Raw genomic sequence first — 27,797 nt, forward strand, 5'->3', positions numbered from 1 at the left:
TGGATGTAACCCGGAAGCAGATCCGGAAGGGCAAATTGTCCATGTTAGTTTTACTACGCTTTGGGTTTTGTTATTTTAATTGTTAACTGACCCGATTAGCAAGCGAAAAAAGCTGTACTGTGTAAATTTGTAAATAAGATTATTAAATTAAGCAGAAAGGAAAAAATTAAAAAATTACGGGATTTTTCCAGAAAGATGGTATCTCACTCAGTTCGGTGGCCAAAACGCTATTTGTGAGTGGTGTGGATACCTGATTGGCAGGATATCAGCCTAAAATGACCTTTGCATTATAGGGGGATGTCATATGTTCACTGGTTTGCGTATTATTCTCTCGTCAATGTTTTGCAAAAGTGGTGATTAGTGGTTAGTTATTATCGAGAATGTAGGACTATAATCATAATTACGTTGGCAACACCTGTCAAGTAACAGGGATTCTTAACCTCAGGACAGGTAGAGACAAGAGTGTAAACACTTTTTGCCGGGCACCTAAAATTACATCAGACTGAGCCCTGATCTAATATACGTTTCTTGAGAGTAATATGAACCATGTTAATTTTTTAAAAAACACCAGTGTCACATTATTTTATATTTGTACATTGGATCTCAACAATTCCACATTTTAAGCTGAACAGGTCTTATAAAGGAACAGCGGTTGGACTGAGTAGTTCTGTCTAAGGAAACTGCACATATATACAGGCCCTAGTATAGTTATTCATATCATCTGTTATAAACATGTGACTATGTCCGTGGCATTGTTTCATCATCTCACAGTGGGGAGAGTGAGATTGGTTACAGCCAGTGATGCCATTCATATTCCTGATTAAGCCCATTTGTTACTGTTTCCATTCTTATGATTAATGAGCTCTCTTCTCGACGAAGCATTTGGTCCAAATCTCCTCCTCGTTTAGGTATTTTTAGTCTTTTTAGGCCAACAAATGTGAAGTTCAAGTTGTTCTTATGGTGTTGTAGGAAATGTTCTACAAGGGACTGTCTAGTGTCTATTCCATGGATATTCCGATAATGTTCTTGTATTCGGACTTTCAAGGGTCTTTTAGAGCTACCAATGTAATGTTGTCCACAAGGGCATGTTATTAGATAAATTACATAGGTGCATTCGCAATTGATGAGATCTTTGATCTTATGTTTGTGGCCATTGATTAAGACCTCTTTGGTTCTTGATTTGCCTAGTTTGCAGATTGAACAGTTCGTGCAAGTGTAAAAACCAATGGTCTGGGGTGGAAAAGGTCTTGGTTTTGGTTTGATATCCAGAAAGGATGGACAAAGAATGTCTCTTAAGTTTCTGCTTCGTGAGAAACCCATCTGGGGTTTATCTTGTAATGTATTGGACAAAGTTGGGTTATCTTTCAACAGGTGCCAATGTTTTCGCAGGGTCTTGCGCATATATTGTTGACCGCTATTGTATTCAGTATTAAAGTGAATTGTTTGTTTCCTCTCTCGCAGTTGATTATTGTGTAGTAAACTTTGTCTGTCAGACGTTTTGAATTTAGTTAGTGCCTTAGTTAGTGGTTGTTCCTTATAACCTCTTTGTTTCAGACGTTGGGTTATATTGGCTGAGTGTGTTTCATACTCTTCCACAGAGCTACAGTTCATGCGTGCTCGTCTATACTCCCCTCCTGGAATGTTTATAATAGTGTGGGCAGGGTGGCTGCTGGTGGCATGCAAGATGGAGTTTGCAGAGCTCGGCTTTCTGTAAATTTTGGTGTGTAACTGGTTGTCTGAGATGTAAATAGACAAGTCCAAAAATTCAATTTCTGTTTTCGAGATATTGTGAGTAATTTCAATTCCCCATTGATTTGGTGACATAGACTTGATAAATGATCTGAGCTTGTTCTCTGTTCCTTGCCAAATCATTAAAATATTGTCTATGTAACGACCCCACATTATTATGTTGTCTGTCACATCTTCCGGACTTTCTTGCCAGAGCCAGTGTTGTTCCACCACTCCCATCAGGAGACAAGCATATGGGGGTGCAAATTTTGCCCCCATTGCGGTCCCCCGCAATTGTAAGTAGTATTTCCCGTTGAAGAGGAAGTAGTTGTTGAATAGGCAAAACTCTAGAAAGTCAAGGATCATTCTGTTGCGTGCCGTTAGGTGAACTGAGCGAGTTTGCAAGTATTTTCTAGTAGCAGCTATACCATCTGTATGTTTAATTGAGGTATATAAACTGGTGATGTCAATTGCAATTAAGAAAAAGTCTTCATGCCATGCTATATTTTCTAGTTTATGAAGTACATCCTTTGTGTCCCTAATGAAGGACGGAAGGGATTTCATTAAAGGTTGCAACTCTGCATCAATAAAGGCTCCTAGATTTGAGCAGACAGAATCAATACCAGCAATTATACGTCTTCCTTTTGGCATTCGCCCTGGCTTGTGCACCTTAGGTGGTAGGTACAAGGTTGGTACAATTGGGTTTTTGATGTATAAGAGATTCTTTTCTTCGATGCTCAGTAGGCCTTTTTCTTGCCATAGGTCAAGTAACGCAGATAGTCTTTCTTGAATTTGTTGAGTGGGATTGTTTTCCAAGACCTGGTAACATGTGTTGTCATCCAATTGCCGTTGCGCTTCCAAGAGATAGTCCGAGGTATTTAAAATAACAACATTTCCCCCCTTATCTGCTTCCTTGATTGTCAGCTCTTCATTTTGTCGCATTTCAGTCATAGCGGTGATATTTTTTGGAATATATTTTTGCTTGGCTTTGTACCTATCAAATTCCTTGTTTAGATCTTCAGTCACTTTAGAAAAGAACATATCAATCGAGTTTCCAGACGGTAATGACGGGGTGAATCTCGACTTCTTCTTCAAGGGATTCGGTTTGGTATGAAATATGTCAATGCCAGCCCTGCGATCACACTCCAAAACATTCTCCGATTGTGTGAGGAGGCACGTTTGAAGCACACAAGTCAGTCGACTGTGCTGAATCCTTGCTCGCGTTCTGCCCTCTGTGCGGCTTTGACACTGCTTAGGAGACATAACCATTGAAACACGCTAAAGTTGTGCAGAAACACCACAGTAACTCAGTAACATGATGGTGAGCCCGCACAATCCTTGGGCTCCAAAATTTCAAGAAACACAGTACCTCATAATACTTGTACACAGAACACAGTCGCAAATAAAGCAGGAATCACAGGTCTAGTAGGTAGACTCTTACTCACCGCCAACTTTGTTGAGTAGCCAATAATCCACCAGAATACGTTGTACACCAGGATATTTATTTTAGCAGATTTTCAAGAACACAGCTTGTATAAAGGGCCCAGGAAATCATAATAACAGACCCACAATTCAAATAAATCTATGAAAGAACACACAATGAACCAATAGCCTTATTGTAAATCTTTATATCACATAAGAATTAACAATGAGTTGTTTGTTGTCTACAAGATGCTGGCATATGAAACAGTTATTTTAATAGCCTATCCTTTACATGCAATGGTGTCTCAGCTTCTGATTACCACTGTAGATGCTAACCATTAACAATAAGAATTTAACAGACATTTCCAAATAAATGAGAGAATTGAGTGCACTTACTCAAGCTTACGGATTCTATTTTAATTCCACCGGCAACTTTTCAAAGGGTACTCTTCAATGCTAGTTTGGTTACAGATACGAAAAGTAACAGAATAGCGGGATGTTACTATTAAGGAACATGCAATTAATCTCGTCTCCATGGCAGTTGTGCTAGACTAAACAGCACAGAAATACCTCTATAATTAAAGGATTAACTAAAATCTTCATTCAGCTCAGCAGTGGGAAACATAATAACAGTAGTTTGCTTTATTGAAAAGATCGTGCTTATAGAACATATTGAACCCAATGCATTTTGAGCTACAATACTAACGAATGTTTTTATAGCACACACTTCTTCTCCAAGTGAATGTATGTAACTGTGTCTGCTTGTTTCGTATGTTTGTGTGTGTGTGCATGGGAGCATACAACTGTGCATTGTCTGAGTGCATATGGGTGTCTAATCCAAATACAACAACTAGCAACATGCAGCAAATGCAACCTAAACACATACACCTAAACGAGTAAATGCTAAGCAGTTCTTTATATCCTATGTTTTGATGTTTGAATACCTAATTTTACAATATACCTTTCCGACCCGGAGAAACCTATTATTTATTGTGTCTGTTGTCCCCACAATTTCTAAATGCAATGCTCAATCTATATTATGGAGGTTGTAACGCGAGTAGATTCCAAAGGCTATTTACATTTATTTCGCTTTAGAATGCTTGTAGACTTGTCACAAAAAATCAAAAGCAAGCTTTCTGATGTGGATGATATGTGTATTTTCGTGTACTAAATTCGTTAATGTATATTTATGTATATACTTCAATCCAGAAAATGAAATAAAATATGATTTTTTATTGTTAGGTTGTAAAATGAAACCATGGACGGCATGGACAGAATGCACCAAATTGTGTGGAGGTGGAATTCAAGAGCGCTTCATGACAGTGAAGAAAAAGTTTAAAAGTTCACAATTTACAAGCTGCAAGGACAAGAAAGAAATCAGGGCATGCCATGTTCATCCATGTTAATAATTCCTTCAACGTGACCTGATGCACTCTTTAATGAAAAATCTCATTTGATGTTTTTTTTAAATTATAGATTGTATACAAGGGCCAGCACTTTTGCAATGTGTTTGGCTTGCTAGTCTTGCAAGGGCAAGAACTATATTTTATACACTTGTTCACAAATGCAATATACGACTTGCTGCGATTAACTGTCTGGGGCTGTAACAGTCCTCAAAAAACCTTGAACTGCATCAACATTTTTAGAAATGTACTAGCGTGTAGCAGAATAAACCATAGTTAGCTCTAAAATGATGTACACTTGTGGAAGTTAGTATTATGAGAAAGATCGTGAAATGCATGCACAAAATCACAAAATATTCATCAGAATTTACATGGGATATAACCTACAGTATCTCAATTTACAAGCAGTACATGTAGCAAACCATGGTTAGGAAATGATGCATTGAAATTAAAATGTCATAACTCCCCATAAAATTCTATTCTATTAGGCAGTATTAAAGTAGTTTTACGAAATAAAATGTTCCTATGTAAACAGATTTATTGTAGTATGATGCTGTTTCCTGAGCCTTGGTGAATTCTTGGATTGACACTAGCATGCAAATATCTACATATTTCCAATCTAGAATACGAGTTAGATGTGTTATGTGCCAGACTTGAATGAAATGTCACGTACTGCAACAGTACTTGTATCAAACAGGAACATTTCTTCCAAGAGTTTCTACTGAAAAGGGGGTTGCACAGGGCCACCACAGTTCACACAATAGGTTTAGTCACATTTCAAACTGTATATATTATAAATACTGGAACACATTGCTTAATGCATCTCAATCTTATATACTGAGTTTAGAAATATGGAACAAAATACACAAAGACAACATGGAATAAAGGAAATCTACTTCTGTTGATTTCCGGTTGAGTGATTACTGTTCAGCTCAGGCAGGAAGGTGATCAACTATTAATTGCCTTCAAAGAGCTTTGTACACATTTGGCCTGTTAGAAATTATTCAGGGTATGTGTGTGTGTGATTTAGATTACTGTGCTGTCACTCTTAGATTACCCTTTCTTCCTTCCAAAAAACAGCATCCACACAAAGCCTTCTAAAGTCATGTATTCCTTTAAGATGTGTTGACCTTTCAGTTCATGCTCCCTTTAATGTTTGTAGATCACTGTGTTTTTATTTTAAAACAACATGCACCAATTTCATATTTGACAATACTTCTGTATTTAAGAATAAATACTGAAACTCTGTAATTTTCTAATTGATTCAATTAGCTGTGTGGAAACATGTTCACTGTACACTTTAATCCTGTAATGTGAAGACAAAGGTTAAGATGTACAGGTATAAAATGAACATATTCATGCCACATTTATTTTCAATATTTCAATTGGGTGTGTGAAAGTAGTGAGAGTTTGCACGTGAGTTTGTCTAAGAAATGGATTCTGCTTCCCTATAACTTAGAGATCTTAACACAATCAAAGTTTGATAAACTTACCCAGTTAAAGTGGAATTATAGACAGTGCCATGAAAATTGCTAGAATCATGGAGCCTAAAGTGTGATGCATATTCAGCACTAAGTTTGTTATGCAGATACATTGTAGTAAAGTATTCATTCAAATACTATTTCCATTGCAGATGCTCTATTCCCATCCCTCCAACTGACATCATCCCATAAATATACCTGACACAGGCACCTATATAGAAATACCACAGTGAATGAAAGATAGCCACTCAGGCAGTAAGCTAGGTTGTACTACTTTGTTGTTTTATAGTTTCTGACTGTCCACAGAATTCGAGGGGTTGTTAGTGATCTTCCTGTGCTAATGTCTCTTTTGCAAAGATTATCAGTGGCTTGGCACACTACTATCTAATAGCACTTGGTGCTGTGCTCATATCAGCTTTTAATGCAACAATTCCCTTTATGCCTTTATGGGCACAAGGTTGTTGGGGCTATCTTTTATTAGTCTTCTAGTAAGCCGTATTTGGTGCTAACAGAAGTTTTCCCATTAATTTGTAATACGAGAAGTGTGAATGTAGTGCACTCCCTATACCCCATGACACTTTGTCTTGGAAAAGCTGGTAAACGTTTGTGGGCAAAAGAGGTTGTGAAAAGGCAAAACATGCAGTAATCCAATCCCTACCTGAAATATTTCATGATGTCTCATTCCAAGCTCCCCAACTTGGAATCAGCCAACTTTCATATTCAGAGCAATACAGCACCTTCTTTATCAGTATTTCTTCTGGCGATATGATATTAAAAGATTCTCTTTTATAAAAAAAAAAGTCTGAACAATTTCAAATTGCATCACCAAATGCCATATGTGCGTTAGTATACAATGACAAATATTCATCTCAATAATTTGCAACTGTGTACAGTTCTAGGATCCATTTCCGATTGAGGTGGTCTCTATATTTCTTTAAATTCAAGTATTATTTGCAAGCATTTTTATTTCATGTCACTGTCATCAGAGCTTTAGTGTAAATTATGATGTCTTGATGTAGCATGGTATCTGTTATTACATGTATCACTGTTGCATTATGCCCCAAAACTAGTTTTGACAGGCTTATGCATAATTTATAATAGTAACACATATCTTTAGTCAGCTGCTCCTATACATTTCCGATTTCCTAATAAGACATGAAGTAGACTATCTTATAACCCATACAGTTGAAGACCGAAAGATATAACGCAGAGACAAACATATGTAATTATGTCTCTGAAGGCGTTCCTGTTTTCGGGACTACATTATTTAATATTTTCTAATGTTTTGACTTTGGTTCCATTGATTTCATTGTGCACCACTTCCAAGTCTCTTAGGGGCTTATTATCAAGAACCGTGTTAAAATTATTGCTGCTTTAGCGGCAGGAAACTGCCGCTAAAGCGGCGATAATTGGCTTGATAATATGCCCTTGTGAATTACCATAGAAGCCCAGGTTCACACCAGAACATGGGCTACTATGGGAATTCACAAGGGCATATTATCAAGCCCATTCTCGATGCTTTAGCTGCAGTTTCCTGCCGCTAAAGCGGCGATAATTTTAACGCTGTTCTTCATAATATGGCCCTTAGTTCTTCATGCACAGGCACTGAGAATATACTCTAAAGCATCTATTGTTCTTGTATGCATTTTCATTGATTATGGACTACGGCTGTAGGCTTTACTATTATTTTTTAGTGTAAATCACATTGCTTGCTGGCAGCCTGTTACCCTATTGCTGCATTAATTAGATTCTGGTCATCCTTAATGTTTATATTTTGCAGTAGGATGTGCTTCCTTTGATCTGTGATGTGTGAGTGCACCCACAAAAATATGACAGATAGCTTTCTATCTGAAGTAACTGAAATGCATCATTATATACAAGCATACAAATATATCAGAAGTAGCAGTGATTTTGGAAATTGATTTATTTCTTATTGTCAATCTTGATTCTAAATAATAAGATAAAGGGGTGCTAGCCCAACCTGAAACTGTCTTTTGAGGAGCTCCTCCAAATATTCAGCTGTCAGAAACTTCATGTACACCTAATGAATCAACACTGCTTATATATATTTCCATTGTTCCCAACGGATATGAACATATTTCCTATCAACTTTTTTGGGTTTTATTTTAATCATGATATGAAATGCACAAAAAATTAATTTTATACTTAATCAGACTCTTGTGAGTTCACAATTATTGCAACAGCACATACAAATATACTTTTCCTACATTGTTAGTTCAGTAGAATTGCATCAATCATATGCTAAGTTGATATCTAGTTTAAATATGACCCATGCTCCTGATAATGCAAGGTACAAAATTGTAAGTTGCGTATTTTCAATAAGCTCTTTATTAGCCATGTACTACAGTTTTCAATGTGCCTGCGATTTTAGCCAACATACTTGCTCTCTCACTCTGACAAGTATTAGATTGAACTATAACCTACCTTTTGTCCAGTAAACAGATAATAATGTTTTAGTTGTATATTTCTTTGTCACTGATCTTTTGAAAATGCTGTCAAAAATAAATTTCTTACTGAAGTCTTGTGCTGATGCGTAAAATTGTCGTTTATATTTTGTTTTAGAATAAAGACATCTCCATATTATGGTTCTTTATGGTTTGGAATCTTTATCTCCAACTAGCTTGAACAGGCAGACTTGTTTCACCATCTTGAGTAAAAACTTTGAGTGACAGTAAAACAGCACAGAAATAGTTTAACTTGGTACGTTGACGATAACAGTGTTTGCTAAAGAAAAATCAGAGTCCCTGTGCAACAGCGGGCGGAGGAAACCCCAAAAATCTACACCCCAAAATATTACCTCAACAGATCGCTCACAGGTAGATGAATCAGAGAAGGTGTTAAACCTCAATTTTGTAAGAAAATGTATCCTCAAGGTAAGGCACCTCCCAACATATCAGAACTACAGTCAATTAAGTAAGGGCCCACTCAGTAATACAATTTATAACATGCTTTCAAAAGGTGCAGCACAGATTTGCTAAATGCAAGCGCATAAAGTCATTGTCATGAAGGTTCTCAGCAAGCATTACAGAGTAGTGCAAAATAAGAAATATTCTAAGTCCCAAGTAGGCAGCAAAATCAATAAATGGATAGCATCCCTAGCAGTAGAGGGAGACTTCTAGCTCACCCCCAACATTGAGGGGTTGTATACACTATTCATGCTTATTAAATCAATAAAACTGCTAAAACATCATGGTATGATCAAAGGTGTTACACTCTCAGCAAGTCAGAGAACAATTTTCATAAAGGTTATGTTGCCTTAGCACCTAAGTACTATTCATTTGACTTGTTTACTCTGTCCATTACACGTAGGAGCCCGTTATGATGGCGGGCGGAGGCACCACCGCGATGCTGGTTGGTGACTGAAAATTCAATTTTCCACACGCGAGCAGCGGTCCTCACGCCTGCCATATTACAATGGGCAAACATACCCCATTTCCCCTCTGCTGCGGTGCGACGTGAACCACCATAAAAATGCCACCGCCACCATGGCAGTGGGAGCCACCGCCGTGCGGAATGGCGTCCCGACCGCTGTACAAATAAGGATATCCCAAACAGCCGGTCACACCGCAGCGGAGAAATCCCCCAACCAGAGCGGCGGAAACATGACAGCGGAGCTCCAAACGAGTCTCCCGGTCCACACCACTCGGATCGCAATGGGTCCAGCTCTACACGTCTTCCTGGTGCTGTGCCTGATACACTACCAGCAAGTTATGCACCGTTGCAGACGACGCCACAGGTACGCAATCACACAACTACGCACACAACCACAACACACAGCTCATGGTCTGACATACGGTTCCTGTCCACACCAGACACCATGGTGGGGACAGGAACACATCCACAAGTGTACCCACCCATGTCCTACCTGTCACAAAATAACCCCTCCGCATCCATGTCACCCATCAACCATGATATCAATGCAATGTCCCGGTCACGTCACCGCAGCAGTGAAGATGTGGGAAAACATATGCACACAATGTAGAAGGCAGGGCCAGCGCTAGGCATTGGCCGTCCACAAAGATAATAGGGCCACCCCTCCACACACTGGGCCCCCCACACCCATTAAGGGACATGCTATGTGCCCCTCCTGTGCACCCCCATGCACAATAACCAGCCAGGTGAACCCACACCCTGCACCACACACCAAACAACCAGGGAGACAGTCACAGCAGGTGGTGCTGCAGAGCAACACACAGAACACAAGCTCAGCACCAGGGCAACTCTCACACCACACCCACACTACACTCATATCAAGCAAACTGAGTCCAATCACAAAATTAACACTCACAATGAATATGAACAATCGCTCAACTAGATACACCCCACACTGACACACAGCCACATACATAGACCAGATGTCAGCAACAATGGAGGACAAGAAATGGAAAAGCTAAAGTGAGGTGGACACTAATGGAAGGCCAAGGAGCTAACCACAAAGCATGTGTACATCACATGCAAGAGAAGGAACATATAACAATACCCTTAGCCCATCAAATCACACAAGGCTAGCAACAACTCAGGGAGACAGCAAGACAACCCATGCATAGTCACAGGGATGAAAGGAAGTCTCTGAAGTCAAACAATGATCAGCCACACATCTGTATCCAACAACTTGACAGGTGTATGTCAGTAGCAAAACAAATAGGGCCCGTTGTCACACTCCATGACTGTCAAACACAAGTTGAATCCTTCACACATACCCCCCACCATTCTCACACCGGCGGCACTCAACACCAGTGTCAAACACACAGGATGGTGCCAATAATGTCCAGTGAATACACTGACAAATAATCACACTCCCTGGGGGCATTCACAAACATCACACACACACACTCTGGAATGCCTGAACTAATGCTGGCACAAAAACAACAGCCAATCACAAAACTCCCAACATACACAGAAGTACAACAAGCCCAGACCTGTGCAGTAAAACTGTGGAAAGGCAATTGGAGCCCAGACAGAGCAGGAGTACACAACATTATCACTCAGGAACAATGCACAGACAATATACCCCAACAAAGACAAGAAGTGCATCATGTCAAATCAATCATGGACACAACCTGGGAGAAATGGGCCAATAATAAAATACAGACAGACATACCACACCACCCATCAAGTCAACATGGTGTCATAGTGTACCACATGCTTGCACATGCACAATCCTGACAAGTGACAGGTCAAATATAAGAGGAGAAAAAATCCACAAGGATGCACTCAAAACAAACCCAGGAACAAGAATAGCCCTAAGTGCATGTGAAAGACACACAAGGAATGCACAGTGCACATGCAACACACATCTGAATAAATAACAACGCACACGCCAAATCACAATGACATGCAAATAGAACATCACACACAGAGCATCTGTCAGCTGCAAGAGACAACACAGGCCAAACACTGCACACATCAAACACACAACAGATGCACATGCCAATCCATCACATTGAAAACACAGCTGGACATAAGGTGATGCACACCAGGCAAGTTTAAGGCAACATACACTCACAGCACTGCATGCACGACACGACAAGCATTGTGTGCACACTAAACATACCAGTTCCAACAGATATGAGTGCCCCCCCATGAATCCCACAACACAAATCACCATATCACACATAAAACATCACACTCAGGAAGGGAAGAAGTACCTCAGCAAACACACATACAGCTCACGCGTCACCCACAGATGCACAAATCTGGGACACCCAGGTAAAAACAACATGACCGGAGGACTGTGCATCACACACAGTTGAACTGCTAATGAGCAACCTTGACTGCAAAACAGTACAAGAAAATTACATACATCGAATTGGGAAACTGTCCTGAGTCCTGTGCACGGACCAGCACCACAAACCAAAGTGGGCCAAATAAAGTGGTGGGGAGGAACACCCTGGCAACCCAAGGGGACAGCTGACATTAGAGTGAAGTGTTGTGTACACCAGTAGTGGACATGTCTGAAATAGATAGAGTGTCACTCACAATGGGTAGGCATCAGAAGCACAGATAGGGGATGTCATAACTCCACATCCCATATGCCATACTGGAGCAAAACATGCCTTAAGTGACAGCAATGCATGAGAAAACCCACCCATAATGTCAGTGTGGATGAGCAGGTCTGCACAGTGAGCATAAAAAGTAACAAGACACATGGCTGATCAACAAAACACAACACTGACTTGCCAGTTACACACTCTGCATACTCACAATTAGCACCAACAACAAGAACGTGTGTCCCCCAGAAATGCAAGTACACATCAACCAACCGCATAGTGCACAACCTACAACTCATACATGTGCACACATTCACAAGCACAGGACTGACAAATCCAAATAACAGGCATTCAAATTCAGGTTGAAACGTGTGCAGATGCCATCGCAGTGGCACACACACAATACATTACTGACAAAGTCACCCCTTCACAATGCAAACTTCATGACCACACAAGTGCACACATTGAAATCTACCAATGTGACTGTGATGACTGGCCATCACAAATGACCATACACCAACACTGCTGGTCACACATCAAGAAAGATCACACAGACATGATGTACACTGGCCAGCCTGCCTGCAACACTGTGGATAGACTCCCACTCTGTGCTGGCAGTGCATCCAAACATCACATGTGTTTAAGTTAGCCAATTTCACCATAGATTATTTAGGATAACAGCAACTCATCACCAACAACCATCATTGCACCCCCAAGCCACAGAGTCAAAAAATACTGAAAAGCCTGCCTCCTCTGCAAAACCCTGAAAAAAAGTTAAAACAGCCATTGGCAATGTTAAAGTGGCATACAGAGCATGTGTCACATTAAAACATACCCACACATAAAACCCTCTATTTAGCAAGGACACCGACAAAGCAGACAACAGGAGTAACTGTCTTTGTTCACATATCACACAGATAGGCTTCAAAAGACAAGAGCAGGACCAGTGGCCAGTACAAAGTGCAAAGTAGGTACATGAGAAGCTGCACAGGGAATGTGCAAACAGCAATGAACAGCAAGGCTAGTGGCCAGTACAAAGTGCAGTGTAGGTACATGAGATCCTGCATGGGGAATGGGCAAACACAGCAGTGAACATCAAAGCCAGTGGCCAGCCCAACGTGCAGAGTGGGAACATGAGATCCTGCACAGGGAATGGGCAAACACAGCAGTGAGCATCAAGGCCAGTGGCCAGTCCAAAGTGCAGAGTAAGTACATGAGAAGCTGCACTGGGAATGGGCAAACACAACAAGGCACATCGAGGCCAGTGGCCAGTCCAAAGTGCAGAGTAGGTACATGAGATCATGCACAGTGAATGGGCAAACACAGCAGTGAACATCAAGGTCAGTGGCCAGTCCAAAGTGCAGAGTAAGTACATGAGAAGCTGCACAGGGAATGGGCTAACACAGAAAGGCCAGTGGCCAGTCCAAAGTGCAGAGAAGGCACATGTGTGCATTAGATCCTGCACAGGGAATGTGTGAGACTGTACCATGCCATGGTCAGCAACACAGTTAGGGGGATAACAATGGGCAGTCCAGGCACCGCAGTGGGAGAGACAGGTGTGTGAGGGAGACTTTCACTCAGACTTGGCTGTCAGTCGGACTGGGAGGTGACTGCGTGTCGGGGCCATTTGGAGGACTGGACCGGGGATAGAGAGGCCCAGCTGAGGTAGAGGTATCAGTGGCTTTGGAAGTCAAAGGGCTGCTTGGACAAGGTGGTGTGGTGACATGTGGAGGTTGAGTCATGCTGCCATGAGAAACAGTGCGGGTGGGAGAATGTGGAGGGGTGCCTTTCCACTTCTTAAAGATTATAAATGGCTTTCCTGTCTTGGTCGGAGTGGAAGGTGGGTTGGACACAACAGGCACACTCTCCACCAAAGCTGTATCCCGTGCAGCTGGTGGCCCTCCCTCTGGGGACGTGCTGGATTCAGCGGTACGCTTGGCTGGCCTTGCTGGCCCGTACCCGTACGGTGCCCTCCGTTCCCTGCTTCACTTGGGTGTGGATAGGAGTTGAGGTTGTGGGTGAATCTGCCTTGGAGCTCTTTTTATGTGGACTCTTAGCAGGCACCAGCTTCTCAGCAGGCACTGCCACTTGTCTTTGCGAGACGCTTTTGGAACAGGAGAGTCCTTGGCTCGGAATGCCTCTGAGGCATGTGAGCCTGAATCCTGCTTCTTAACTTTATGCCCCTGAGTGTGGCCTGAAGGGCTTTTGCCTTTGCGCTCTGGGGTGGCTTTGGTTTTTTGGGGGATGGTGTCTGTGCTCTAGCCTGCTTGGGCTGCTTCTGTTGTGTGCTGTGTGTGCTATATCTTGAGCTTGAGATCTTGGTGTGTTGTCACTATCGTCAAATGTAGCCACTGGTAGGTAGGTTGCCAAAGGGACTGGAGCTGGACTCTGAGATTGTGCCAGTTGAATGGCTGCCGTCACTGCGGAGGACTAAGACTGGACAGTCCGGTGTAGCCCAGCCACATCAGAATGAATGCACTCCATGACAGCAACAACCAGTGCAAACTTTTTGTCATGGTGTAGGAAGGCATTGATAAGAGTTGTCTGGCCCACACACAGCTTGTGCAAAAGGTCCACAGACTCAACACTGATGGCAGCAGGGGAGACAGGGGCAGGGGCAGCGGTGCCTGGGGTGAAGGACACTCTTCCCTTCTTACTGGTGCGATTACGGGCAGCACTAGTGGAAGTAGGTGGAAGGGTGGGCATTGGACGCTACCTACTCCCTATGCCCGCCAACATAGATGTGTTACCGCTGGCATCAGATGACATTGAGGTTGGTGTCTCTGGCTGTGATTCCCTAAGCAGACTTCTGTCCCCCTCCAAGGCGCTTGTCACATAAGTGTCACTGTGCTCGTGTGTAGAAATCTTGCTTGAGGCCTCACCACTGGTGTCCGTCCCCTGTCCTGCTGTGCCCATGTTAGATGCTGCATGAGACAGAGATGTAGGGTCAGTGCAGTGGCATTAACACAAACATCATATGCAAGCAAAGCACGAAACAAGATGATGATATCCCCATGTTACACATCACCTGTGCAGTAACATTGTGCAACCTCAATTCAAAACTTGATCTTTGCGTGTTATCATACAAACTTGGTATAAGTGACCCACGTGATGACCACACAGCCAAATAGCCTGCTGGTGGCTCCGTGTAACCAGATACACAGATCCCTCTGAGCACACTTAGGGCCCTAAGGGGGGAAAAGATGTACCTCCCAACATGTTGCCACTGTCACATTTGGAGGCAGCAGAAGTGGATAACACAGATACAGACTCCAACATATCAGTCCACAATGGCCATGAGCTCATGCCATCCATCATATAGTACTTTGGGGCACAACTACAGTTGCACATTGGTGTCATATGTTTAGTCCTCACAATTCTGATGTCAGGCAATGCACACATTGATAAAAGCACACTCAGATGATGCACACTGCCGTTCCCTTCATGGGATGTCCCTGACTACCCCAATGCAGATGATGCCAGAAGGCCACGACTCAGAATGCAATGTCAAGGGCCATTACTCCAATGAACTTGAGAAACTACAGGTAGGGCAAATGCATGACAGCTACACCCAACACAGAGGCCACTTACAAGCCATTGCATCACACTAGCAACATCACGGAGCCCAGCGCTGGCCCAGGCTTGGAACACATGCAGCCACTCACAACCAAAGTCACCCTTCCCAGAATACTCAGCCCCAACGTGCATCCAGCTCAGGCTGTGTCACAGCTAAGATGCGGGTCATTAGTGGTGTCATGGTCCTGCGCGGCAACCTACCAGTTCGAGGGAGCAGCCCCAGTGTCATCTCTGCCACGTTTTCACTCAGCCGGCAGATGTCATACCACCTCTTGTGACAGTGTGTGTGCTGTCGGTTGGAGACACCCAGAGCCTGCACCTTGCGTGCAATGGCCCTCCACAAGGCCTTACGCTGGTGGACTTTGAGCTGCAGGCATGGGAGTCAATACGGGGAAAATCATTTACACAGTGTTACCTACCACTATCTCTCAGTACAGGAGCATGATACTAACTCAGCACAAATTCACAGATATGTCTGGGAGAGAAAATACAGCATCTCACGTAGTACATTAGCATGGTAGAATCATACAAAAATGCATGCAGGTATGAGGGTGAACACAGTACCTGCCCATCTCATACACATGCAGGATGCCAGCACAGAAAGCTATGTATAGGCTGTCCCCATCTACTATCCAATTTGTGGGTGAGCAGCACATACATTACATTTTAAAATATGTTTAGGGGCAGACTCACTGTGTCCAACACTGCGCAGCCTTCAATGTCCTAACCCTGTGAATGGCTCACTGTTTCATGGAGGTCCTATAGCCCATGAGGGTAGTTTCAGTGGTTCTGAGCTGCAGCAATTGGTGTTCCATGTCAGCTTTTTTCAAATGCATCCAATGATCGGCCCTGCGGTGGCGGAGCACGCCTACCGCGACTTTCAAAATTGCGTTGGTCTACCGCGATTGCGGTTCCCATTGGTTGTAAGGGCTTCGGCATTGGCTGTGACTCACCGCAGGGGCCAGGCGGTAGCTACCGCAATATGGCTGTCATACATTTGAGCCAGTGACCGTGATTTGGGTGGCGGAGCATGCCAACCCCCATTTGGCAATACACATATCACTATGACTAACGCGAGTGTGGCTTTGGCATTGGCAGTGACACACTGCAGGGGCCAGGCGGTAGCTACCGCGATATGGCTGCCATACATTTGAGCCAGTGACCGTGATTTGGGTGGCGGAGCATGCTAACCCCGATTTGGCAATACACATATCAGTACCGTGAGTGCGGCTTTGGCATTGGCAGTGACACACCACAGGGACCAGGGAAAGCGAAAGGGTTAAAATTACTATTCCTTCTCCAGTGAGTGCAACAGCAGGGAAAGTGTTGGATAGCGTAGGGATAAAAATTACTATTCCCACTCCAGTGAGTGCAACAGTAGGGAAAGTGTTTGATAGCGCAGAGGTAAAAATTACTATTGCCACTCCAGAGAGTGCAACAGTATGGAAAGTATTGGATAGCGTAGGGGTTATAATTGCTATTCAAACTCCAGAAAGTGCAACAGTAGGGAAAGTATTGAATAGAGTAGGGGTAAAAATTACGGGCCTGATTCACAGAACTAACTTAAGACAACATCCTAAACTTACTACCATTGTCGTATTCACAGAAGGCACTTACTCATTTTGGTATTCACAGAAGGTGCTATTTTGGAATCACAGAAGGCACTTACTCATTGATGAGTAAATGCCTTCTGTGAATACGAAAATGAGTAAGTGCACTTACTCATTTTGGTATTCACAGAAGGCACTAATTTTGGTATTCACTCATTTTGGTATTCACAAACGGCACTTATAAAATCAATGAGTTAGTGCCTTCTGTGAATACCAAAAGGAGTAAGTGCCTTCTTTGAATACCAAAATGAGTATGTGCCTTCTGTGAATACCAAAATGGTTTTAAGTTTAGGATTTTGTCTTAAGTTGGTTCTGTGAATCGGGCCCAACTATTCCAACTCCAGAGAGTGCAACAGTAGGGAAAGTGTTGGATAGCGTAAGGGTAAACATTACTATTCCCACTCCACAGAGTGCAACAGTAGGGAAAGTGTTGGATAGCGTAGGGCTAAACATTACTATTTCCTCTCCAGAGAGTGCAACAGTAGGGGAAGTGTTGGATAGTGAAATGGTTAAAATTACTATTCCCACTCCAGTGAGTGCCACGGTAGGGAAAGTGTTGGATAGCCTAGGGGTAAAACTTACTATGCCCACTCCAAAGAGTGCAAGAGTAGGTAAAGTGTTAGATAGTGTAGAGGTTATAATTGCTATTCCAACTTCAGAGAGGGCAACAGTAGGGAAAGTGTTGGATAGTGTAGGGCTGAAAATTACTATTCCCACTAAAGAGAGTGTAACAGTAGGAAAAATGTTGGATAGCGTAGGAGTTAAAAAATAACTTCTTTAATTAACTAATGATTTATTAATAAATTAACAATAAATTAATTATAAATACCAATAAATTAAAATTAATAATTACTTTAATAACATTAAATTGCTTCCCACCATATTCCCCAATAACCACACAACCCACTCACAATAACATTTAACACAAATAATATAATGATCAATTAATAAAAAAATAAATACCAATGAATAATCAATTAACAATACATTAATTATCAATACTAATACATGATAATGACTAGAAATTAATTACAATTAATAATTAACAATACATTATTTATCAATACCAATACATATTAATAAATAATTACTTCATTATAATAAATTGCTTCCCACCATATTCCCCTATAAATACACCACCTTCTCCTAAACTAAATTAACACTAATATATGTATCAATTAATTAATTAATAACAATTAACTACCAATAATACTTTAAAAACAATTTAATTATAAATACCCAAAAATAAAAATTATTAATTAATGTATTAAGATGAATTTACTTTCCAAGCTATTCCCCTATAAACCCACAACCCACTCCAATACAAAATGTAAACAATTAATATACTTATCAATTAATCCATTAATAAAAACGTAATTGTCAATTAAGAATTAATTGACAATAAATTAATTATCAATACAAATAAATACAAATTAATACTTACTTAATTACAATTAAATTACTCTTCACCACATTCCCCTATAAACCCACAACCCGCAACAGAACTAAAATGCAAAATGTAATTAAAAATAATTAATATTTATTATGAATTAATTTACTATAATTAAATTACTTCCCACCCAATTCCCCTATAAACCACCAACTCGCTACGGTACTAAAATTCTAAATTCACTTTAAAATAAATTACAAACTTCTAAACATTTAATACATATATTTAAAAATAAATACAAAACATAACACAACATGTGGAACACATATATATAAAATACATACTAAAATACATAAAACCAACATAAACATCGATATTATTAATCAATATTTTTGCTATTGATATTACTAACTTTGATATTAACAAAAACGATTTTTCTTACCTTCAAGTCAATATTCTGGTCACCGATGTTCTTGAGGTCGATATTCTGTCCCTACAATATTTAAAACTAGATATTTATATAGGTTGAAATAATAAACTCAATATTATGTCTGTGCACCTGGGTCTTTATACACATGCACATATGAGTAGTGCTGGTAAAATAAATGCATTTTTAAATAACATTTTTGTACCATACCTTCATTTTGGTCATGCTTTTACAGAAAAGACTTTCCTTCTGCCACACCTCCTCCTATAATGCTGAATATTTGATGCATCAGTATGCATCTTTGTGGGCTAGGAATCTTCTAGGACTTCATCAAAAATGATGATGTGTTGCTACAGATGCACCTGAAGCTGTAATGGTAGAAAAAAGCCCATGAAAATATGATTAGATAAGAAAGAGACCTGCTGTTCTTTATCAACAGGAGGAGAAATAGCCTTCTTGCTTCTGGATCATATAATATGCAAGTTGAAAGTCATTGAGAAGTAAAAATACATTATAGACTGCATAGATAATGGAGTATAAGGAAATATTAACAGTAAAATATAATTACATCAATATCCTTACGTTCTGATTCACTTAATTTGATGGAATTTAACCAAGCAAATAATGGTTAAAACAATGATGAATAAGGAATCCTTAGCTGGCTCTAAAGAGAATGATTCAGAGTTCCAGGTAGAGCCTTCACATAAAACAAGGAGAGATGCATGCTAAGAGTGTTGATCAGTGGCGGCTGGTGACATTTGAAAGTGGTGAGGCGCAAATGTTTGGGACCTGTTGGCGAGCAAGCCTGATTGTCTCTCCCACACACACACACACACAATTTGCAAGTTAATGCAGGGAGAGGGTACAGAGGGGAGGGCACTGCTAACACACACCACATCAGTCACCCGCACAGGACGGCCAGCTTTCTTATCTGCCGCTGCATCTCACCCAGGGCCTGAAGAAGTAGGACCACACCTCTCCTATCCTGATGGAACTCCACTGGCTCCCTTACCGGCCGCACCATCTTCAAAGCAGCAAAAGCCGTGACAACCAGCAAACCTGCTTATCAATGGCGGCTCCTAGCACACCCAGTGCCCAGACACCATCAGACTGGAGACCATGAAGTTAAAGAAGAAAAAACAAGGCAACAGGCTTCATCTTCCTATGTACCCAGGGTCAGAAACAAAGCATCCCCTTATGCTGCTCCAATTCAGAAAAGAGTTGAGGACACACATCACAGTGCAGTCACAGTCCACTCTCGCTGCCAGAACCAAGCTACCTCTGCTGACATGGAGTGTGTCCTTTCCGTCGACCCTGTGCAGCTCTTCTGTTTCTGGCTAGGTTCCCACTACACAAATCCCACCTACACACATACCTGTTCTTGCAGTGAGCCTGGTGCATTTCACGACAAACAAGACCTCGGCAGCTTCATTTCTGCAGCACTGGGGCCCCGTCGGAGCAGCCCAGAGGCCTAAAGTCCGAGCGCCTACAGGTCTGCAGAAGAAGCTGACACTACACTGCAGTATCAATGCTGGCTCGGGACTCCGAAACTTACCTAAGTTAATGGCTTCCCACTTTTCTTTCCTGACTGAGGATCCAGGATCCAGACTTCCGACGTCATCAGAAGGCAGCAGGCAGCCTCCCTCCCCTCCACAGCAGCCAGCGCTGTGATTGGTTTGGCCGGCTGCCCTACTGACGTCATTTCTCTCTGTATGCTGCAGCACAGCAGCATACAGAGAGACAGGGAGAGTGGGAGGGGTTACTCGAGGGCAGGGGGGAGCGGCTTGCCTACTGTGTTAATACTGTCTGTTTGGGTAGCCTCTCAGGCTGCCCAAACAGACAGTATTACCAACAGTGGGCAAGCCGCTCCCCCCTGCCCTCGAGTAACACCGCCCACACAGGAACTTCTGCTTTCTCGCTGTGCGAGAAGGCAAGGCAGAAACAAATCGTAGTTATTATCATTGGTTATAATAACTACCTTTGTTTGCCTTCTCGCACGGCGAGAAAAAAGGGGGGGCAGCGCCCAAACGCCCCCATGGACGAGCCGCCACTGGTGTTGATGCATAGTACTGATAAAATCCAGGTTTATTGAAAAACGATATGGTATCGCCAAAGATGATGGCCCACGATCACCCACACAGGAACCCCCATTGCTCTGTGCTCCGTCTGCTCAGGGACCCCATAAGGCCACTGCCCTCACTTTGACATCCCAATCAGGCTTCAGACTGAACCACAGCTCCAAAACCTCCCTCATTGTTGCCAACAGCAAAATCAGGACCCAATATCTTTACCACTCAGAAATATGAGGAACAGTAAATATGTTTTTCATTCATTTGGTTAACACTCATTTACACAATGTATTCCAATCAGCATGATTATTTCACTCATAGATGGCGCCAGTTCTTGGGCTTCCATGCAGGGGTGTAATACAGGCCCCCGCAGCCCCCGCGTTGCGGGGGGGAGGCCCTGTGCTCCGGGCGTGCACCCCCTCACTCAGCTTGGTCGTGTGGCTTGTTGATTTAATTCACGAGGAGGCCGTGCACCATTTAATTTATAAAGAGGCTTGCTTGTTCCAAGCAAGCCTCTTTATAAATTAAATGGTGCACGGCCTCCTCATGATTCCTGGCGCGGCTGATGTCACATCCTGCTTCCGTTTGTGGGAGGCTGGCTAGAGCTATTTGCGCAAAAGCATGGCGCTCCCAGCAGAGCTGCCTGCTTGCACCGTCCCGCCGCATCATGTTCAGCTATCAGACGAGCTGCAATTAAAATCAAGCAGCCACCCTCCCCCATGCCCCTCTCCTGCCACGGAAAACTGATTTGCAGAGAGACCATCCTCGCCACAGAGATGCCAGTAATCTTCATTCCTCAATCCCCTGAACAAGTTGGTTCTACTACTCAATTCATGCCATGTCTGTTCCAGTGCCAAAGACAATGACCTGTCTCCTGAGGAATAACCTTCAGACATGCCAACCCTCCCGATTCAGGCGTGAGACTACCGATTTGAAGGCTAGTCTCTCGCCTCCCGATTTCAACAAGCAAAAACCCGATTCCTCGAGGGTTTCAGGTGACAGGGCTTGGTATTGTGTAAAGTGCTAATTCTTTTTTATTTCTGTAATTTTTTATTGAGTAAAAAAATATATATTTACATGGAGCATGGGATATACATGAGTGGAAGATCAGAGAAAGAAGAAAGAAGGAAAAAGAGGAAAGAAAGTGTACTAGGGTAGGATGGGGGGGGTCGGGGAGCTGTTTCAGCCCGGGCTGCTACAGGGGGGTGGGGGGTGCATGCACTGCCAACAACCTGCCAGGCCAGTGCACAGCACTTGCATCACCCTCTCTGCCTGCCATTATGCTCCATGCTTCTGAAAGCTAAGAAAAAAATGTGCATTTACGTTTCAAATGTCCCATCCTACAGCAGCACACTTCCAAAGCCCATACATGCCAGTAACCCGATTCACAGTTCCATTCTCCCGATTTTTTTTTTTAATCTCCCACTTTGCTCTCCTGAAATGTTGGCATGTATGAACCTTAGGCTTCACGACAATGAGGTAACTTGTGTTCATTTATTTCAGTGTAATAGGGTTGATTTACACTTATTGGGGCATCTGCAAGGTTCTTAAAAAGTTACTAGTAGAGAAACACTTAAGAAAAGAGTGACCACAGTCCACTGCAGGCCTCGGGTTTGTTCCCCTCGCTCACTGTGAAAATATAGTGTTAAGAGGCATGCTTTCCTGAATTGACAATGCGATCCAGACCTTGGACATTTAAAGACATTTTATTTCAGCAATACTGAAAGCGGGGACTGATTACCTGTATTTATTGGCAGCCAAGTGCTTTTCGAACGGATTAAAAGTACTGAGGCTGCTGGCGTCAGATACATGGAAATACAGCTGCATATTCATTTCAAGTAACTGTGTGCCTAGGGTTAATTATAAAGCGCCTTGATATCCCATAGGGTCTTGTTCGCGCTATAGAAGATGGCAAAGTAAAATAAACGTGTAAACGTGTACTTGGAGTCTGAACCTCACAATGCTAAACTTAAGCACCACGAGGCCTGTTTCGCTAGATAGCCAGAGGCCCGCTGAGCAGCTAAAGCCTAAAACTAGAGTGAACAGTCAGAGTCAGGGGTCTTGTGCACACAGAGTCAGAGCCATGGGGCTGGATGATAAATCTGAGGCGTGCTGCACAGAGTTTGGGGCCTGGGCGCACTATATGCGGTCTGAAGCTTGCTGCACACAGACATACAGCCAAATGTAGGCAGAGTCTGAGAGATGCGGCCTGAGCCATGATCTCTAAGGTCTGCTGCACCCAGTTATACCGAACACACAGACGTAAGCCTCCTGCACCCATACATCATAGCACACAGTTCACTGTGCACACAGACGCAAGCCTCCTGCATGCACATAGCACCGTGCACAGCTAGAGTGTGTACACAGACGCAAGCCTCCTGCACCCATACAGCATAGCGCACAGCTACACTATGCACACAGACGCAAGCCTCCTGCATGCACATAGCACAGTGCACAGCTAGAGTGTGTACACAGACGCAAGCCTCCTGCACCCATACAGCATGGCGCACAGCTACACTATGCACACAGACTCTAGCCTACTGCATCCATACATCATAGTGCACAGCTACACTGGGCACACAGTTGCAAGCCTCCTGCATGTACATAGCATTGTGCACAGCTGCACTGGGCACAGAAATGCCATGCAGTCATGTGCATTGCGCAGCAGCGCAATTAAAAGTGCGCGTGACAAGTGAGGTGAGGAATCCCAGGACCCAGCCAGACTACTGAGAAAGGCCGTCACCGTGCGGCGCCCCTGGGCATAATTTAATTATTACTAGCTCCTGCCTTTGTCCTCTTCTGCTGTCCGCTTGCACCTGCCACTGAAGCTGCAGGCCAGGCCTCAGGTGAGTCTATCCGAGCCGAGGCAGGAGTGGTCCGTGGTGGCGAGGAGCCTCAGTGGGTGGGTGGGGTGGCAATGAAGCCATCCGCAGCTTCTTCCTCCTGAGCCCCTGCACGCATATCCTTTTTACCCCTTTAAATCCCCAACCCTTTATCCCTGTAGCCCCACTTGCTTTTAAAAAAAAATCACCCCCTTAAGTCCTCCATTCCCTCGGTAGTCTCTGCAGGCTCACCCCCACCTCATACAATGATGGCCTTAGATCAAGGTGTAACGCACTGTCGCCACATGCCTAGGAACTATATACTTTGGTGGTGAATGAGGAGGAGGTGGGTAAAAGTCCAGAGCAAGGGTGTGTGCAGTGCGAGTCTTCCCTTGTACAGTACCTCCGTACAACAAAACTTGAAATTGGAGTTTTAGCCATCCAGCAACTGAAGATCCCTGCCACTGCACCTGTGTCTCTCCCCTTCTCTCCCACCATGGATGCCAAAGCAAAGTGCTAAATACTCATGTATTAAATGTAAATGTAAATGTTGTAGTGCTTTAGGTGACAGCTTATTTTTGTTGGTGGGGAAAAGTGGAAGGTGGTGGGCCGGGCCACTGGGGGGGCCCCCTCATTGTGCTTTGCAGGGGGGGGCCCTCACGTTTCGTTACGCCACTGCTTCCATGTCTCACTTCTGTTACACCTAGTAGCGTGTAACACGTGACCCCCTTCACGTCACTCACTATCGAACACCGTCTTCACTTTCTTTGAACGTTATTTAACTAATCACTAAGGCCCAGATGTAGGTAACCAAATACCAGTCGGTAATGGCCGAAAATACCGAATTTCGGCCGTTACCGACCGGTATTTGGTGTTTCAGATGTAGGTTCCACAAAATCGTACGATTCGGTAATATTACCAAATCGGTAAATTTACCGAATCAGTAAATTTACCGAATCGGAAAATTTACCGAATCGGAAAATTTACTGAATCGGAAAATCAGGTGGTAACCAGGTGCATGCTATAAAAAAGTGCCTAAAATACAACTGTTTGACCAGAATGGCGGCATTCTACGTGATTGTGAGGCGGCTACGACTCCAGGCAGAAGGAGAGAGGGTCTGGAGAAGGGAGGAGCAGGTCTACAGGCAGAGAATCACCCTATTCCAACTGACCAGCCAGAGATCATACAAAGGTACAGGCTACATCCCCAAACCATCCTGGTGCTGATCAGGGACCTCCACCCACTTTTGGAGCACCCACCCCCAAGGGCGCACGCCATCCCACGCCATGTGCAGGTGCTGTGTACCCTACACCTGCTTGCCTCTGGGAGTTACCAGAGTGTGGTTGCTGCAGTAGGTGGGGTGTCCCAGAGCTGCCTGTCACGTTTTGTTAGGAAATTCCTAGAGGCCATGATGCAGAGAATGCATTATTACATCAGCTTCCCTGCAACGCACGCAGAACAGCTCAGGACCAAGACAGAGTTTTATCAAATGGCACATTTCCCCAAAGTCATTGGCTGTATTGATGGCACCCACATACCAATATGTCCACCTGGGGCCACCGAGTACATTTATAGGAACAGGAAGTCTACCCACACCATAAATGTAGAGGTAATCTGTGATGCAAAGTATATCATCACGGACATAGTTGCCAAGTTTCCTGGAAGTATCCACGACTCATACATCTTTCAAAACAGTGGAATATACACACGCCTGACAGCGGGGGAATTTGGCGAAGGATACCTGCTAGGTAAAACACTGTGTGACACTCCCTTGATACATATTGCAGATGTATGTGTGGATGAGTAATGTCTTTTTCTGTTACATATAGGGGATAGTGCATATGGGGTCCGGTCTTTCATCCTTACTCCCTACCTCAACCCATCAACCCCCAGCCAGAGGAGATACAACAGGGCACACAAATCTACCAGGAACATTGTGGAGCGCACCTTTGGGCTTTGGAAAAGCAGGTTCCGCTGCCTCCACAAAAGTGGAGCGGCACGCCATTATACACCAGTGACCTGCTGCAAGATGATTGCAACCTGTGCAATGTTGCACAACCTTGGCATGAAGAAGGGCACGAGGTGGAATTATCTGATTATGAGGACCATGATGATGAACAAGCACTGCCTGAACCCAACACTGCTGGAGTAGCAACACCAACAGATGGCAGACACAGACGGGAAGAGATCACACGCAACTACTTTTAAGTAAGTAAAAAGACACAGACAGGTGGAGTATGCACCCAAAGTAGTTTAATAATTGTAACTACGCAGGTAGTCAAAAGCACAAATGTGCAACACAAACGTCATCCAGGCAATAATGGTAGTCCTGGGTTACTTCCCCATTTACTGAACAAGTCTTTTACGCTCACGCCTACCAGTGCCAGATGGAAGTGGCTGGCTCTCTTCACTCTGCGTTTGGGCTGCTGGCTCACCATGGTACCTGCTGCTCCTCCGTGTCTCCACAACAAGGGGGCTTGCAATGCTGCTTCTACTGGTGCTTTCCTCACTTTCTTGTGGATCCAGAGCAGCTGTTTGTGCTGTCTGAGAATTAATCAGCACCTCTACTGCACTTGTCAAACTAGCAATGCCCCTAGACACCTCATTGCTGTTGTGTGTGAGTCCATCCTGCATGTTAATGCTTCTTCTGCATAGCAGGGAAGTGGCTGTGGCCAGGCGGTTAATAGCTCAATTTTGCTGCTGCGCACGCTGCCTCTCCTTGCGCCTAGCTGCCATGTCCTGGTCCAGTTTGGTTCACAGAAGCTGTCATCTCTTTGTTCACATCTACCAGTTCTCTAATGCCCTTCCCTATTCCTTCCATATGTGCGTTTAGGTTCCTCATCTGGCGTTGCTCAGACAGGATGGCCTTCCCCTGCATCCTCTGTATTTTGACCATGCTCCCCTCAAGGCCATGGAAGACACTGGGACCGTCAACATGTGCTGGTACAATGCTTTCTCTGCACCTGCGGCGTCTGGTAGCTATACGGGCAACCTCTGCAGTGGACTGCTGTGTTGCAGGGCTACCTTCCCCTTCCATGGTTTGTGTGTCATCCCCCTCCATGTCACCTGCTGATGACTCCATTTGAACTAGTGGGGCGACTACATGCCTCATGCTCTTTTGTGTCAGAGGCAGTGATGCAGGCAGTTCAGGTGAGGGCATTAGCAGAGGGGATCCTGAAAGTTCTGGGGACGCATGCAGTTGTGGCGCCATTTCTGTGTCTTGGGATGGTGGCTGTGTAGTTGGTGCACCTGTGTCCCCTGTGACATTCCCTGCATTTGGTCCTGGACCCTGGCTGTCATCCCTCTCTGGTGCCGTGCCTTCCGTCTCCTTGGTGTGCTTGCGAGATGTCTCGCCTGTGGACATATAAACAAACATTAGCTCAGTGTTACTGCCTCACAACCACTACAATTACATTTTTCGCACTTAGACACTTTACATGTTGCCTGCCCTTCATTCTGTCTGACATGATTTGCCTGACTTTTTTCTTGCTGTGCTGAATGACATGGTCTTTCATTTACTGACTACATGTCCCATGATGCATTGCTCCTGTATAGTGCAACCTCTACTGGACTGGGGTTAACTATGCCACATGGGGAAAAGGGAAGGCTGATGTGGTGAGGTTGATTGCTGTGCATTCATCTTGCCTTTTTTTTCTTGCAGCTCTGGCTGAGCTGTCTGCATCTCCCAGTCCACAGACACTCTCAGGTTCAATGGTGGACCCCACCAGCTCCTCCAGGTCAGTCAGGGGGGGGTGCACGGTTCTTCCCTCCTCGAGTTTTGTTTGCCTGTTTGTGGATGTCAGAGAGTTTTTTCTTGGTGAGGCTCCTGAGGTCATACCATCTCTTCTTTAGGTCCT

General features: G+C 43.6%; 1 protein-coding gene across 2 annotated transcripts in view; it reads left to right on the forward strand.

Annotated features, from left to right (window-relative positions):
* The window catches only part of SPON1 (spondin 1), a 1,234,287-nt gene extending 1,228,487 nt beyond the window's left edge, over window positions 1-5,800 (forward strand). For both annotated transcript variants that reach the window (XM_086955876.1, XM_086955877.1), the window contains exon 16: window positions 4,393-5,800. In XM_086955876.1, the coding sequence (XP_086812002.1) occupies window positions 4,393-4,556 (164 nt within the window). In that variant the 3' untranslated portion in view covers window positions 4,557-5,800. The remainder of the gene's footprint in view (window positions 1-4,392) is intronic.
* Window positions 5,801-27,797: the final 21,997 nt, after the last annotated feature.

Source organism: Lissotriton vulgaris, chromosome 2_1 (assembly GCF_964263255.1).
Source record: "Lissotriton vulgaris chromosome 2_1, aLisVul1.2, whole genome shotgun sequence".
Taxonomy (NCBI): domain Eukaryota; kingdom Metazoa; phylum Chordata; class Amphibia; order Caudata; family Salamandridae; genus Lissotriton; species Lissotriton vulgaris.